At 38.1% G+C, this 17,350-nt stretch overlaps 1 protein-coding gene across 1 annotated transcript in view; it reads left to right on the top strand.

The window, feature by feature from the left end:
- The window catches only part of tbc1d10ab (TBC1 domain family, member 10Ab), a 69,423-nt gene extending 64,814 nt beyond the window's left edge, over positions 1-4,609 (top strand). Inside the window, exon 9 of the mRNA XM_073065669.1 lies at positions 2,586-4,609. Coding sequence (XP_072921770.1) covers positions 2,586-3,077 — 492 coding nt within the window. The 3' untranslated portion in view covers positions 3,078-4,609. The remainder of the gene's footprint in view (positions 1-2,585) is intronic.
- The last annotated feature ends 12,741 nt before the right edge of the window (positions 4,610-17,350 follow it).

The raw sequence follows: 17,350 nt of genomic DNA, 5'->3' as shown, positions 1-17,350 counted from the left end.
TAATGTTTGTGCACAGCGGGATTCTTTTTTTTCTGACAAGGAATGGGAAGTTTTAGTTTTGCTTGCAGAATATATGTTTACCATCATCATCAAAGCCTGTTGCCATGTTCAGCATATACTTTCACCCTGGTAAGATTTTGGATCTTGCTTGAAAAGCTTGTTCAGATTGACTGCAACCAAAGAAAAAGCTCAATCCAAAATTCCAGTTGGCAAGCATCCCTAGAAGACTGAACAATAGTGGACAACTTGTTTGGAGGTCTGATAACCTTGAATTTGCCAGCTTCCTTTCTGGGAAGCAGTGTTATTCCAGAAATTATTATCATAACTTAAAATTCAGCTCTAAAATCTGTGCTCATGTGACAAGGAATGAAGGCAACACCCTTGGTACTTTCCCCCTTTTTTTGTATCTAACTCCTAGTTACTCTCAATACTGTGAACTTTTTTGTGATGGATCAGAGCTAAATCTTTCCAACACTGAGGTCATAACTTAAATTATTTTTGAAAGCTAATCAGATTAGAGATCTGCAGTTAACAGTTAGCTTTTTGAATTTGCCTCTGTATGGATAAGCACATTTTCTCCTCATAGAAAGTAGTTGGATTTACTACTTCGACCTAAATGTTGACTCTTTTACCTACTTGTCATATGGTAGCTATTAGAATAACCATTCTATTTATTCATTACATTTATCCATTACACAATATAACCTTTTTATGCAGTACACACTGTAGCAGTATGGAAATGTCTGGAGCCTTGGCTGTTTCATTGGCTTCCTTCCAGCACATACCACAGCCATCTGGAGTCTAATGGAAATCTAAGATGTGGTTGGCTTAAAAAAAAGACCAACTTTAAGAGATGGAACACTGTAGACAGCTTGAATTTTTGTTAAAAAGCCCAGGTTCACTTTTTGTCTGTTTGAATTTTGACATCCTTGTGGGCTTTAGGATAATATATTTTGTCTTGATGTCACCAATTTTGAACTAAAAAAAATCATTCTGAAACAAAAGCAGAATTCAGCCAGTCACACGTTTGTGGAAAGATAAATAAGTCAAACCTTTGGGTCAGTTACTCTTCGCCAGAACTGAGGAGAGGATGAAGGGTTTACAGTTTTCAAAGCAAAGCTGGGAGGTGGAATGAGGTGCAAGACAAAACTTAAAAAGAGATAGCCTAAGACAGATCAGACAATGGTGAACATGTATACTGACCATTAGCAAGACATTTTAAAGCAGGATTCCCAACCTTTTTAAAACCATGGACCAATAACATTAAACAAGGAATCTGTGGACCTTAGATTGGGAACTCCTGCTTTAAAGAAATGGGGTGAAATGTTGATCTTTTAGTTTGTGGGCCTTACTATGCCAGTGGAAGTGACCTCAGATAGACAGGTTGGAGTAATTGAGAATGAAAGAGGCATGCAAGAGGAAGCTTATGATCAGCACTGGGGACTGAGTATAGGTGCTCCGCGTGTTGGGTTCTCTGATGTAGAGGACAGTGTCCACACTGTGGACACTGAATATGGCACACTAGGTGTTATCTATTATTCTATTCCCAGTTGGGCAATGTGTGTTAATAACAACCCCTCACTTTCTAGCCTACTCTGGCAATTTGCCTTGCATTCTTTTGCATAGTGGTCAAGGTGACTATTGCATTACTGCAGTATTTACAAAAAGAAAGTATTATTTTAAATTTGCTATACATGAAAAGTAACACATTGCAAAAAGGGTAAGTTTGATTTGTGTCTACCCTTGGAATAATGACTATGAACAGAGAAGCCCAGTGTTCATCAACTTTAACGAAATTTTAAAACTGCCTAGTGTTCACAACACATGCTGTTAAACCCAATTACCCCACACTATTTATGCTGAACCACAGCTTCTTCCACCCTCCTCCAATTAACCCCAATATACTGTCCCCCCCCCCCCCCCTTAGATGCGTCAAAGTTTAATGACCTCAATTTAAACCTGTCTTCACGGAAAGATATACCCCGAATCTCAAACTTGTTAAATTATTCTCTCCTTTCCCACACACCCCATGTCTCTCCTCCCACCCTAACAAATCCTTTCATGAGCTCAAAAACTTCTATCAAATTTCTTTTGTCTTTCTTCCCACAAATAATCCATATCTGTAATTTATGGCATCTACTTGCTATTTGAGTACATCCTTGGTATTTTCCTAGCTGTCTTTTTCACAAAAGAAAATATTTGTACTACATATGTCACAAGTAAGCTCTTGAAATAATTTTTAAATTTAAATAGCTATTTTAACATCAGAAATGTGGGAAAGAATTTGTATGCAAACAGAAAAGTGACAGTAAGTTAGTGATACTGATTTAAGGGATGATGTAAGCCAGAATACTGGTCAGAAATGATTTCCTTTAACATGATGCCATAAACATCATTTGTAACTACATCAGCTGGCAGATATGATTCCACTTTAACGACTTGAAAACCGGAATGGGCCTAACTGGTCCCAGCATAATATAAAGAAAAAAAATGAAAATAGACACCAGATCGGGTTGTAGAGCCAGAGTTCCCAATATTTTCATCAGTTCAAAGACTAATAAAATACCTTTACTGTATTTTAACAGGTAATTGATCTTCCTGTCACAGAAAGGGAAATTGAAAAAGAACATTTAATTCAGTTAAAGAAATGGAAGGACACACATGGTGATCTTAAGTGTCATCCACCCCCGAGGCTGCATGGTGCCAAAGCCATCAACGAGGCAGAACCACATTCCCATAAAGCTTTGGTGCAGACGCCCTCCATTGTGATACAATCACCACCTGTCTCTCCCTCTTCAGATTCAAGCAGCAATTCAAAGAAGAAGGACAAGAAAAGTACAAAAGAGCAAAAGAAGGAAAAGAAGAAACTGGAGAAAAAGATGGGGAAAACAGAATCAGTAGCAAATGGATCTGCTCCTGATGAGACCAAAAGAATCTTGAAAGACGAACAACATGGTGCACAACAGGTAGATATCGCAGAGGAGATAAAGCAATCAATGCTAAAAAAGGATTCTCAACTCCAGCAGTCTGAACAGAGCCTCAGTTCAGAGGGAACCGAACAGGACACGTATTTGTGAAGTGTATCATTGGTATCTAAAGAAAGCATCATTCGGCATCAAGTCATTCCATTAAATGGATCAATTGTTATAGTACATTTGTACTTTGTCATTAACAAAATAGTCACCCTTGTGACCTAACTGTCTTTAAATGTGAGGCGTTGGAAAAAGAACCGAGTGTCAAAGACTAGTCATAACTAAGAACATGATTTCTCAGCTGGTGATTTAGGAAAAATCTGGTTAACAAGTTTACCTTTAGTGGGTTATTGTTTAACTCTTAAAACTCTAATTGAACATTGTAAGCTGTTAAGTGTTATTTTTTAAGGGGGAAAATGTAAATAGTTTTATACTATACTTTTCAGTCAGTGTAACTTGAGTGGAGATTATACAGTAAAGAATTCCTCTTGGCATTCATTCCAAGTTAAGATGAATTTATAGAACTTTATGCCTCGATTATTCTTTGGTCAGATACTGTACTACATCCATTTCCATTTTGAAGAAACAAAGTTTTCCATTAGCAAGGGAGAGACTTGTGAGCTTAGACACAAAATGTAAATTACAATTATTTGAATTAATTTAATCTTATGTCTGTGTATGCACACATTTGTGTTCATGTGTATTTGCTGAGGGGGAAGGATTAGGAAGAGAAACTTGCCTTTTTATGATCATTAAATCAAAGTGAGTTTCTGACTGTGGTTGAAGGATGTGTTTCCCTAACGTGTGATTTAAAATGTTCAAAATGCAGGTTCACTTATTTGTAACATTAATAATGTACAGGTAAAATATTGATGAACAAAGAAAATTGTGACTGAGTTAAAAATGCCACTTTAGTGAATGTTTTCTGTATAATGTTGAATGCCATATGTACAGTACTGAGAAGGATAGGTAACCACAATGCATAACAAAAGCAATGTACTTTATAATTTAATTTTCTAGCACTTTTTCCTTAATTTTGAGGAATGTAAATTTATGAAGCTGTTTTACAGGAAGTTTGAAAAACTGACCACAAATAATACAGGTGTTCGCTGCTCTTGTATAATCCAACCTTTTTTAAAAATTACCAGTGCACAATTGATTTGCAGTTATTGTTGATCTATTTAAGTGCTAATATAAATCTACATGGATCAAGCAATTTTTTCTGTGTGTAGAATACAAGAACATAGTACTGTATTATGCCTAATTTTGATTGGTGTTTCATTGATCTACATTCCTTGAGTCTATTAAAATCACCAAATATATTGATGTTCAAACACAAGGTTAAATCATTTAGTTGATGAGCTTTTCTGTTTTTTTGAAGAGTGATAAATTATGTGTCAATTTGTTTTGTGACATGCAACCTATAAAGAACATTATTGGACCTTACTGAATATTGTCTGATTATTGTGTGACCATTGTGACCATTAATGTAAGCAGCACAAGCTTAACATACCTTATGTATGTGCTGACCTACAAACTGTTACATGCATTAATAAGTTCATCCAAGTGACGGCTTTATTTTATCTTGCTTATGCCATAGATTAATAATTAAACCCAATAAAATAATCTGGAAAGTATTTGTCTTTGTTTTGATTTGCATGTTACCTGCAGCAGCTCTCATCTGAATGGAACACAAAATAGAAAAAGTTTACAAGATCATTAAACATCAAGAAATAGAAAAGCCTGCCCTGTTATTCAATAGGATCCAAAATATGATTCTTCAAATTAAATGTTCCGCCACAGTAGCATAGCGGTTAGCGTAATACTATTATAGATGGAGTTCAGATTTCAAATCTGCGCCATCTGTAATGAGTTTTTATGTTCTCCCTGTAACAGTGGGTTTCAAGGTAAATTTATTATCAAAGTGTATATGTCACCATATACTACCCTGAGATTCAGTTTCTTAAAGGCATTAATGGTAACTACAAAGAAACCAATAGAATCAATGAAAAACTGCAACAACAAAGACAGACAAGCAACCAATGTGGAAAAGAAGACAAAACAAAATAAATATTGAATATAAATTGTGGAGACCTTGAAAATAATCTATAGTTTGTGAAATCGGTTCAGTATTGGAGTGAGTGAAGTTATCTCCTCTGGTTCAAGAACCTGATGGTTGAGGGGAAATAACTGTTCCTCAGGGTGCTCTGATTCTTTCCACAGTGCAAAGATGTACTGATTATGATGTTAATTGGTCATTGTTAATTGTCCTGTGATTAGGCTAGTGTTAAATAGGTGGGTTGTTGTTTCAAATAATATCTCTTTTAATCTTTCCATTAAAAATATCTTCATCTTTTCACACTTTATTCCAAACAATATTTGTAAATTATGACCATCTTGCAATTTAGCTTCTCACATATGTTATTTTGCACATTAAGCTAACATTTCCTTCTATCAAATTAATAAATACCCTGTACACAGTCATCATTCCAGCTCTTGGTGAATGTTTTCTAGAAGTTCACATATATAATTCATGGCCTAATTCTGCTCCTTCACCCAGTCGAGTCTGCTCTGACATTTCATCATGGTTGATCCATTTCCCCCTCAATGCAATTCTCCTGCTTTCTCCATGTAACTTTTCATGCCCTGACTAATCAAGAACCTTGCAACCTCCACCTTAAATATACTCAATGACTTGGCCTCCACAGCTACCTGTGGCAACGAATTCCACCAATTCACCATCTTCTGGCCAAAGAAATTCCTCCTCATCTCCATTCTAATTGGACATCCCTCTATTCTGAGGCTGTGCCCTCTGGTCCTAGACTCTCCCACTATAGGGAACATCCTCTCCACATCCACTCTATCTACACCATTCAAAATTTGATAGGTTTCAAAAATATCCCTTCTCATTCTTAAAACTTCCAGCAAATACAGGCCCAGAGCCATCAATCGCTCCTCATAAGATAACCCTTGCATTCTTGAAATCATTCTCTTGAACCTCCTCTAACCCTCTCCAATGTCAGCACATCCTTTGGCCATAAGGGGCCCACAATTGCTCACAATACTCCAAGTAGGGCCTCAGCATTGCCTTACAAAGACTCAGCATTACACCCTTTTATATTCTAGTCCCCTCAAAATGAATTCCTTACCATCAGCTCAACCTGCAAATTAACCTTTAGGAAATCCTGCACAAGGGCTTCCAAGTCACTTTGCACCTTAGATTTTTGAATTTTCTCCCTATTTAGAATAATCTATGCCTTTATTCTCTCTACCAAAGTGCCCGACCATACACTTCCCAACGCTGTATTCCAATTGCCACTTCTTTGCCCATTCTCCTAATCTGTCTCAGTCTTTCTGCTGCCTCCCTCAACACTCCTTGCCCTCCACCTATCTTCATATCATCCTCAAACTTGGTCACAAAGCCATCAAGTTAGTCATCCAAATCATTGACACAAAATGTTAATGAAGAGTGGTTCCAACGCAGACCCTTGTGGAACACCACTAGTAACCAGCAGCCAATCAGAAAAGGCTCCCTTTATTCTCTCTCTTTGTCTCCTACCAATCAGCCAATGCTCTATCTGTGCTAGTATTTTTTCCTGTAATACCATGGGCTCTTGTTAAGTAGCCTCATGTGTGGTACCTTGTCAAAGGTCTTCTGAAAATCTAAGTACACATCCACCAATTCTCCTTTGCCTATCCTGCTTGCTACTTAAATAAATCCAACAGATTTGTCAGTCAAGATTTTCTCTTAAGGAAACTATTCTGAATTTGGCCTATTTTATCATGTGTCTCCAAGTACTCCAAAACTATATCCTTAACAATCGACTCCAACATCTTCCCAACTACTGAGGTCAGGTTAACTGGCCTGTAATTTCCTTTCTTCTGCATTCGTCCCTTTTTGAAGAGTGGACTAATACTTGCAATTTTACAATCCTCCGGAAATCTCCAGAATATATTGATTCTTGAAAGTTCGTTACTAATGCCTCCACAATTACTTCAGCTACCTCTTTCAGACTCCATCTGGTCCAGGAGACTTATCCACATATAATGGTTTCTCTCTGTCCACTCCCTGACTGAGACTTCTCAAAAGGATTAGTATAACAAGAGATAAGTGTAAATGCATTGTTGATAATCAGCATGGACTTGGATCTGTCCATTCATCCATCCAGAAATTTTGCCATCAAAGAAATAAATTTGAGGGGGAATCACTTCTCATTCAACTCGCACATCTTCTCTTGCAAGTTCACAAACTGCAGATTGCAGATGTTGGAAATCCAAAATAACACACATAAGGTGATAGAGGAACTCAGCATCTAAGGAAAACAGTTGATGTTTCAGGCCAAAACCCTTAATCAGTCTTGATGAAGGGTCTCGGCCCGAAACATCAACTGTTTACTCTTTTCCATATATGTTGCCTGACGTGCTGAGTTCTAACAGCATTTTGTGTATGTTCCTTCATGAGTTGATCTCTTACCAACAATTAACCCGGTGTGTCTCTGAATGACCTCCTGTGCAAATGTATTCATTGTTATACTCAGATCTGATTTCACAATGTAGTAAATCTTTCCTCCTTCATCCCCTTGGCAATAAAGACAAACATTCAATTTCTCTGGCCTGTAACTTGCTCTACTTCCATGTAAACACCCAGATCCTTCTCTGTCTGCATTCTTTAATCTCTCTCCATTTCAACAATATTCTATTTTTATCCACTATTCAAATTGCTAGTCTCATTTATCCCCACATTATCACCAATTGCCAAATCATTGTGTACTCACTGGCCATAAATCAACCCATCTGCCTATATGTGCAATCTGTCACCCTTTTTTTACATCTTGTGAGTTCCACCTAATCATTTTCATTTCCCTATCAATATCCTTTTACAGAATCTGCATCTAAATAATTCCACCCCCCACCCTCACTCTAAATTTCTTGTGAATAATGTACTGTATTCCTTTGGAGCTTTGTCGATTTGATTAAGCCTAGGCACTGCATTATGGAATCCTAATTGTCTAGACTATGAATAGAAATTAATTTAATGTGATTTAAGGTGTCTGACTAAGAAGGTAATGGCTAATTAAAGATATTCAAACAGCTAAACAAATGGAAAAGAAAACAGATAAAATGGCTTATATATAGTGCCAGAATTGCTGAACTAAATTGTACAATATCTTAGTAGCAGGCCACTGTTGGTTGTCCTAGCTATCTACGTAAACCAATATGCAAGCCAAGCCAGGAGGATATGGAGAGCAAGCTGTCACCCATGCAGCAGGCTTCCCTCTCCACACAGCTGATGAATCGAAAGGAACGGCAGGGACCAATGCAGTTTGGCACCAGTACAATATCTACCATAAATGTAATCTTTTGTATTTTAAAGGTTACCATCTGTTTTTTTAAGCATCTATACCAAAAATGTTTAAAATCATTCTGCTGAGAAAACAATAAAATGCTCATTTGGTATGCATCAAGTACAATGTGGGATTGAAATCAGTTAACTTTGAACAGGTTTCTAAATAATCTTACAAATGAGCAAGTACAACTGTTAGCAACTCTTATCTATGTCACTGAGTTCTATTTGACCAACAGTAATGATAACTAAGATTTTGAAAATAAGTTACTATCTGCATATCTAATTCAAGGGCTTTCAGATATGCACTTGGAATTTACAATATACTTGAACAGCAATTGCTGCATTTTTGGGAGAGATCTCTACCAAGAATGCCAGAGATTGTGGTAGATAGGCAAGGAAAAAGATGACAAAGCTCTTGAGCGGGTAAATTAAAGTAGTTGATAGGTGGTTACACAGGATGCATAAAGGTTATGGTAATGGACAACACGAGGAAGTACAAGAGTAGACAACCAAACCATCAAAATGACTTTTAGAAATAGAGTTAATCAAATCTTGACTGAAAGCTGCTTGAAAAAAAAAATCCCACAGCAAGATGTTGAAAGACAAAAAGGGGCTTAAGTTTCACTAAATAACAATAGTCTGTGGTGAGCTTTGCTTCAGACATGTGATTATATTCCAGACTGTGTAGTTGCACCTATCTGGTTTGTGCTTCCATAAGTGTCTATAGATAACTACACACACATGAATTTCTTGCAGATTTGAGATAAGAAAAATGTTTAGTAGGTGACTTATTTTCAGATATAATCACTGAATTGTTAGCATGTTATGTTGCTGCCGGAACTGTGGCAACACTTGCGGGCGGCCCAGCACAATCCTTGTTGATTTGATTTAATGCAAAATGATGCATTTCACTTTACGTTTTGATGTACATGTGACAAATAAAGCTAATCTTTAAAAAATATATTTAATCTTTTGAACTGGAACTCAGTTTAAGATTGAAACAGAATTTAATATCACAAACACAGTGTCTGATTGGAATACTGATAACAATTAATAGTAAGGACCTCAAAGAAAAGCAAAACAAATGCTATACACACAAACACAAACCTACAGTCAGGTAAATTTAGACCCAAGCTTCCTATTATTTGAACACCAGGACTTACAGTTTTTAATTGATCTTGTACTGATTGACCTGTGTTTAACCTGATGCTGCTAGTAAGAAAATTAAAACATTGGAAGTAAATATGAAAAAAAGATGAGGGCCATCAAATTATTTTATCAGCAGTCATAACTACTAGAATATAGTCCGTTCCCAGTTTATTACTGATAGTTGATTTCACTAAATTTTATTTTCATTATTACCGGTACCTGTTTGTTCCAGTTTCTATAAACATTGTAGCAGGAAATCACTGAGCAGATCTTATCAAAGTATAGTAAAAAACAACTTTTTACACTACCACTGTAGAAGAGAATGTTTAATACTAATGATTACAAATGTCTAAAGCACAAACATTACTGGTCTATTATATATTGCATTACATTTTTACAATCATATCACTGAAAACATCTACTTTTACTCTCTGGCTTATCGTTATATACAAAAATCTGCTGAATATGAGCAGCAACTGTGGGGGGAGCTTTTGGGGTTGAAAACCTGCATTGACTTGCTTAGTGTCTCTGGATTGTTGCTCTGGATTCCAGCACCCGCAATCGATTTTAGATGGGTCCAAGCAATGAACATAACAGGGACTAGAGCATAGACAGGTTAACAATATGAGAAACTTACTGAAAAGCAGGTATTAAAAGGATCAATTTTGTCTGAAATTAGTTACACATTAGTTACACATACCCTTGTCAGACAATATTCAATACTAACCAATAACAATTTCACTGTCTAATAACACTCAGTCACAATCTCCAAATTCCCTAATTATTATTTGAATATTGTTCCCCACGTGAATATCTGGTGCCTTCTTATCTCAAGCACAAGTCTGCAGGTGCAAACTCTTTATTTGAGGGGCCAGACAATATTCAACCAAGGAGGATCACTACTTGTCCATGTGTATTTTGAAGGTTACTGTCAGTTTTTTTAATATACTATTTTCAACGATTAAAGATTAGTTTTGTCACGTATACATTGAAACATTCAGTGGAATGCATTAGAAAATGTTTGTAAACACTTAACATGAGAAAATTTGCTGGAAATCCAAAGCAAGAAACACAAAACGCTGGTGGAGGAACTCAGCAGGCCAGGCATCGTCTATCGAAATGAATGAAAAATGTTTCAGGCTGAGATACTTCATTAGGACTGATAAAGGGTCTTGGCCTGAAACGTTAACTTTTTGCTCTTTTTTTCCATAAATACTGCCTGGTCCGCTGAGTTCTTCTAGCATTTTGTTGTAGGAAACACACTAGAAAGTAATTATGAAAAGGAATTTTCTGATTTCTTTCCACTAGATCAGGGATTCCCAACCTTTTTTAATGCCACTAACCGGGGAGTTTGTGGACCCCAGGTTGGGAACCCTTGCTGTCTATCCAACTAGCTACACATAATTGAATCTGGGTGTTATTTATGGACACACTGAGTTAGAATGTAAAAGGAATTTCCTTTAAATTTCTGTTAAAGGAATTTGATGTCAAATAAGGAGCAGCCTTTTGATGATGTCATGGAAATCTGTAACGTTACTCCAAATGGCAGAGGATATTGGGTCAATTAGTATTTTCCAAGTCAGCTGCCCCTTCTGGAGAAAGAGTCAAGGTTCAGAGACTAAAGGCAAATCAATGAACTGGAGAAAATAGGCCGAGGACCCATTCTCTTGTTCCCATGCTAACTTAACATAGACCAACAGACGGATTTGACACTGCTTGACAACAGTATCAGTATTTGTACATAAATAAATCAGTAGAAGCTAAGAATAAAATAATTATTTACAAATATAGTACTGTGTGATTGATTCCCTTGAGGTCAGTAAGTTGGATTTTCCTCTCCTTACATGGGTTTGATCTGAATTCTTGGCATTCTTCCATAGACATTAGTGTATAAAAGCCAGTCTAATCAACAATAGATGTTAGTTACACTGGACTTGATCCTGACTTCATTCCAAATACATATTGCTATCATAAAGCATCAGTAGATATCTGATTTTTCTCCCAGATTGTTAATTGTAATGCTCACCATAAAACGCAAACTGAACTTGGAACTTTGTCGTTTATAAGGCTCAGTCACACACTATCTTTACCAAATGAATGGTCAAATCAAATGGAAAGACATCTCTGGACTCATTCTTACAAATAGTCAACGTGTCGCAAGGTTCTGATCTACTAGTGCTTTTACCCAGTGTCATCATTCTGATTGTCACATCTGCTTCAATTTAAATTCCATTAATGACTTTGATGTAGACATTACAGAAGTAATTAGTACACTTGCAAATATGTAATGATTTTTTTCAATCCTGATGCAGGGTCTCCTGATCTAAACATCCTTTGCTTACGCCTACTGAGTTCCTTCAACAGCTTGCTCTTTTTTGCTCCATATTCCAGAATCTGCAGTCTCTCGTGTCTTCGTGATTTTTGGAAGTTTGTTTGAGCCCATATATTGCAGATATCCTGATATGTTAACATGTTTACAGTAATGCATTCAAAGTAGGGAATCTGCAGGTGTATTTATGCAGGGAAGCCACTGAAAAATTACAAGCTAAGAGAGAATGGGTGATAATATTGACAACCAGATAAATTGCGTAAGTAATGTGAAGTGGCAGAAATGACAAATGCACCTTTAGGATAGATTGCTTTAAAACAAGGGCAATCTATACGGAGAATGATAAGGAAGCTCTGGAGATGAGACCATAAATTTAAATTTTAAAATAATGGCACAATTAGATGCCGTCCGGTTCTGTTAGTTTTCTTGATTATAGGCCTGAAACACAAAACCATGCTCCAAGAGCATCAAGTTCAATGCAGGAATTTTTTTTAACTAAAAAATTTAGTTTCAGCTGAGAGAGACTTGTTTATTGATTTTGTTATTTTTAAAGGGCATCTGAAATAGAAGTCAGCAGTGGCAGATTTCCATTCGCTCAAATAAAGATAAATAATAGGTTTTCATAGATATGGAGCAATGAAATAGATCCTTCAGCCCATCAAGTTCATGCCTAACATCAACCACCTATTTTCATTAGTACTATGTTAATCTCATTTTTAATACATCCACATTCTTATCAACTCTCCTGAGGAGATTCTACCATTCCGCTAAACACTAAGAGCAATTTATAATTAACTGATTTAACCTGCCAACAACTTTGTAGGAAACTGAAGCACCTGAGAGAAACCAACAGTGGGGTACATGCAGACTTCACATAGACCCCATCTGAGGTCGGGACTAAACCCTGGTCTCTGTGGCTGTGAGATGCTGGCTCTACCAGTTGTGCCCTGATGCACACAGTATTTGGAGCCTTAATGGATACTACTTTTAAGAAGGCAGAGAAAGGAAATTCCTGAGTTTTTCTTTCTCAGACATGGTGTCAGATGGTTACTCAGGGAAATGCAGAAAGCCCATCCTTAACTGGTTTTGAGAAGGTGAAGGTGAATCACATTTGAACTGTTGCATTTTCATAGCTTTATGTAACTTAGGTAAAAGACCACATTCATAAGAATGTAGAATAAGTGAAAGACTTTTAAAAAAGTGTAGATATTTATAAATGTAATCCTTACAGAATGGCTACTTTCAGATCCATCGTTAGAAACCAGTTCCTGATGTAGGATCACCTTTCAATGAAGATTTCGCCAAATATGAGTCAAACCATCACGCTAGCATAGCGGTTAGCGCTACACTATTACAACCCAGAGCATCGGAATTCGGGGTTCAATCCCAGCATCCTTTGTATGGAATCTGCGCGTCCTCCCCTCCGAGTGCTCTGGGTTTCCTCCCACAGTCCGGTTAGTAGGTTAATTGATCATCGCTTATTGTCTCATGATTCGGCTAGGGTTAAATCAGGGGGTCCCTGGCTGTTGTGGCTCAAAGGACTGAAGGCCTGCTGTGAATAAATAAAATAAATAAAAATCCTGTGATCTCAGGAAATTCACTGGTGAATTTTTATGAAGAGTGAACCTTTAGCCAATCAAAATGCAGAAATTTTCCACATTATGAAGTCACTATGTAAATGTAATACTTAACCATATGACATTATCACTTCCATCATGGAGCTCCAGCATATCAGATTTACCAGCCACACCAGGAAACTCTCAACGAAAAAATAAAAAAAAAACACAAGGAGGACTTCAGGTCTGGTTAAAGGTAATAATTAATGAAAAACTACATTCAATTACTCAAATATAATTCCTGGCTTAATCAGTGTTTGAACATTAGCACTATGTTGTATAAATATTTATTGATGTGAGCTACAATGGTCCAGAAGTGACCTCTTCTGTCAGAAAATGAAATTACAACAATGTCACACAATGGATAGAAGGCACAGAATCAGAATAAACGTTTTTAAAGAGCTGGAATGATAAAATTAATAGTCTACCCAAGAGAAGAGTTCTTGACATTCAGTTATTTACTATTCATTTTAAAGACTGGACGAGTGCAAAGTATTCAAGTTTGTCAGTAAGATGCTGACAAATACAAGTAGGGGGGAGGCCATGGTATGGTGAGGATAGTTGTAATCGGCAACAAGATATTCTGTAGATCAAATGAGTGGACAAAACCTTGGCAAATATAGAAAAGAGTGAGGTCATGCACCAGGAAGGGGAAACAAAAAAAGACAAATAATTAGCTAAATGGAGAGAAATCTTGGAGGTAGTCTTTCTGAAAGAGAGTCATAAGAATAATTCCTGAGATGAGAAGGTTGTCCTATCATGAGTGGCTACAGGAGTTGGATCTGTATTCCTTGTATGGAATAAACATACAAGATTGCAATATATATACAACTTAAGTGTGTAGTAATATCTTTCTGCAGAGGGTTGAGAATCTCTGAAATTCTTTCCTCCAATGATTGTGGAGGAAGATAAAGTTTCGGAGAGATTGGGGAATTCAGGGTTGTGAGGAACTGGCAAGGAAGAGCAGTGAAGTCTTGAGTACTGGAGCAGGCTTGAGGAGCCTGGTAGTTTACTCCAGTTATTATTTATTTTGTTCTTAAACATTACAAGGATTAAGGAGAGACAGGTGCAGTGGAGTGGTAGGTGAATGGGATTAGACTAGGTATGTTTGCAATTGAACTGCGGAAGCATCTATTCAGAGATATGAAGAACAACCATAAATTAGAGTCGAGTTTGCTGAAAAGCCTTGGAGGATATTGTTATTAACTGTTTCAAGACAAAGAAAATGATAATGCAATGCAAATTCTCAGTCTGCACCCACAGTTTGGTTGAAGGGATCAAACATGCACATGAAACTACACGTAATCTGTCGAGATGAGGACATAGAGAAGCTTTATAAGGAGCACAGTGCGGAAAATACATGTTTATCCACCATGAAAGAGAAAAGATAGAAATGCTGTATTGTTTTAAATGTGAGACTCTGGGAAATTTTGATATTCAAGGAGACCAGGGTATCCCTGTACAAAATTGTAGATGCGGCAGGCAATGAAGAATGCAATTGGTGTGTTTCAGTACAAAAATATTTATTTATTGAGATATAGTGCAGAATAGGCCCTTCTGGCCCTTCAAGTTGTGCCACCCAGCAGCCCTCTACTTCATCCTGGTCTAATCACGGGTCAATTTACAATGACCAATTAACCAATCATTGGACTGTGGGAGGAAACTGGAGCTCCCAGACAAAACCCATGTGGTCATGGGGAGAACATACAAACTCCTTACAGGCGGCAGCAGTAATTGAACCCGGCTCACCTGTACTGTAAAGAGGTGACCTGATAGACGTGTACAAGATTTTGAGAGGCATTAGTTGTGTGGATAATCAGAAGCTGAGATGGCACAGTTTTAAGATGCTGGGGAGCAGGTACGGAGGAGATGTCAGGAGTAAGTTTTTTACACAGAGAGTGGTGAGTGCATGGAATGGGCTGCCGGCGACGGTGGTGGAGGCGAATATGATAGGGTCTATTAACAGACTCCTGGATAGGTACACAGAGTTTAGAAAAATAGAGGGCTATGGGTAACCCTAGGTAATTTCTAAGGTAAGAACATGTTCGGCACAGCTTTGTGGGCTGAAGGGCCTGTATTTTGCTGTAGGGTTTCAATGTTGTGATAACCACTATACTACCATGCCACCCTAAATATATACATATTCATAATTATATGTAGCCTTGGGGAGACCACACATGGAATATTTTGTACAATTTTGGTCACCTTGCCTAAAAAAAACATACTGGCTATAGAGGAAGTACAGCAATAATTCAAAGGATGCTGGGCTTGTCATATGAGGAGAAGTTGACAAAACAAGGCCTCAGTTCTCTAAATTCTAGAGGAGTAAGAAGATGTTCCCAAAATGTTGCATGTGTGTCTTTTGGCTCTTGTACCCCCTCCCTGATGGTAGTAATGAGAAGAGGGCATGTCCTGGGTGATGGGAATCTGCAATGATCAATGTGTCTTCTTCACCCATTGCATTTTGAAGATGTCCTTGATGTTGGGGAGGCTAGTGCTCATGATGGAACTGCCTGAGTTTACAACATTCTGTGGCTTTTACCAATCATGTGCATTGACATCTCCTCAAACTCCTAATGAAATATAGCCGCTGGCATGCCTTCTTTGCAATTGCATCAATATGTTGGACTCAAAATAGATCTTCAGAGATGTTCCGGTACGACAGCGGTGCGTTCGAACGCAGCAACCTCTCAGGAGCCAACCAAAGGCACTGTTTTCTTTGTAAAATTTGTTTTTTTATGATTGAGAGACAATTCTACTCCAAGAACTTTGGGTACTGCAGGGCTACTCCATCAGTGAGCTGCTCATTGATGCGAGTAGCTGGCCGAGATGTCGAAGGGGCTGGCCAGAATGCTGAGGAAACAGCTGGTTGGGATGGAGCCGGCCGCGATATCAGGAAAGGAGCCAGCTGGGATGTCAGAGAAGCCCGTCAGGATTTTGGGAAAGGAGTCGTCTGGGATGTCAGAGAAGCCCATCAGGATGTCGGGAAAGAAGCTGCTTTCGGTTCAGAGGAACTGACCTGGCTGTAGACCATGTTGCTGACTGCTACTCACAAGCATCGGACTTGGTGCGTGAAGGCAGCATGTGTGGGAGATTATCTCGGACATTTCATTTACGCTCACAAGACTAGTAGACAGTGATAATGTAAGTGACTGCAGATCTGTTACCCTCGTCTGGTGGTGTGACAGATGACATGGTAGCTCAGTAGCCTTGGTTATAGTGAGAACTAGGCCTCAAGCCCCAGGCTTGCCTACTGGTGCAGACCAGCTGAGGAAATGCGTCCATCAGTGCTGCCCTCCTGTGTTCAAGTGGTGGAATGACAGGCTGGATTGTGTGCATCTGTGAGACTGTACCATCAATTGTGGGACACGTTGCTCAGGGTCTCGGACTATATATATGTTTTTTTTTTTGGGTGAACATGCTTCTTTGCTTGCTGTTTTGAATGTTGCTTGCTATTCTGAATGTTTCTCGCTATTTTATATATGTTTGCCCGCTGTTCAGAATGCGCTTTTTTGTGTGTTTTACACCTTGGCCCCAGGGGTATGCTGTCTCATTCTCATGCTGTATCTATGGATGGTTGAATGATAATTAAACTTGATTTGATTTGTCACCAAGGAACTTACCCTTTCCACTGCTGATCCCTCAATGAGGACTGCTGTGCGTTCCCTCAACTTACCCTTCCTGAAGTCCACAATCAATTTTTTGGTCTTGTTGTTGCAACAATTTTTTGGTGTTGGTGACATCACCAAGCCAGCTGATTATCATGCTCCTGTACACCTCTCTGTCACCCATCAAAAATTCTGCCAACAGTAGCACCATCAGCAAATTTATAGGTGGGATTTGAGTTGTGCCTAGCCACGCAGCCAAGAGTGCCCAGAGTAGAGCAGCAGGCGAAGCGTGCACCCTTGTGAAGTGCCTGTGTGGAGGAAATGTTATT

Source organism: Hemitrygon akajei, chromosome 14, assembly GCF_048418815.1.
Source record: "Hemitrygon akajei chromosome 14, sHemAka1.3, whole genome shotgun sequence".
NCBI classification, from domain to species: domain Eukaryota; kingdom Metazoa; phylum Chordata; class Chondrichthyes; order Myliobatiformes; family Dasyatidae; genus Hemitrygon; species Hemitrygon akajei.
Note: the sequence above shows the minus strand (reverse complement) of the source record. Positions and strands in the feature narration are given on the sequence as shown.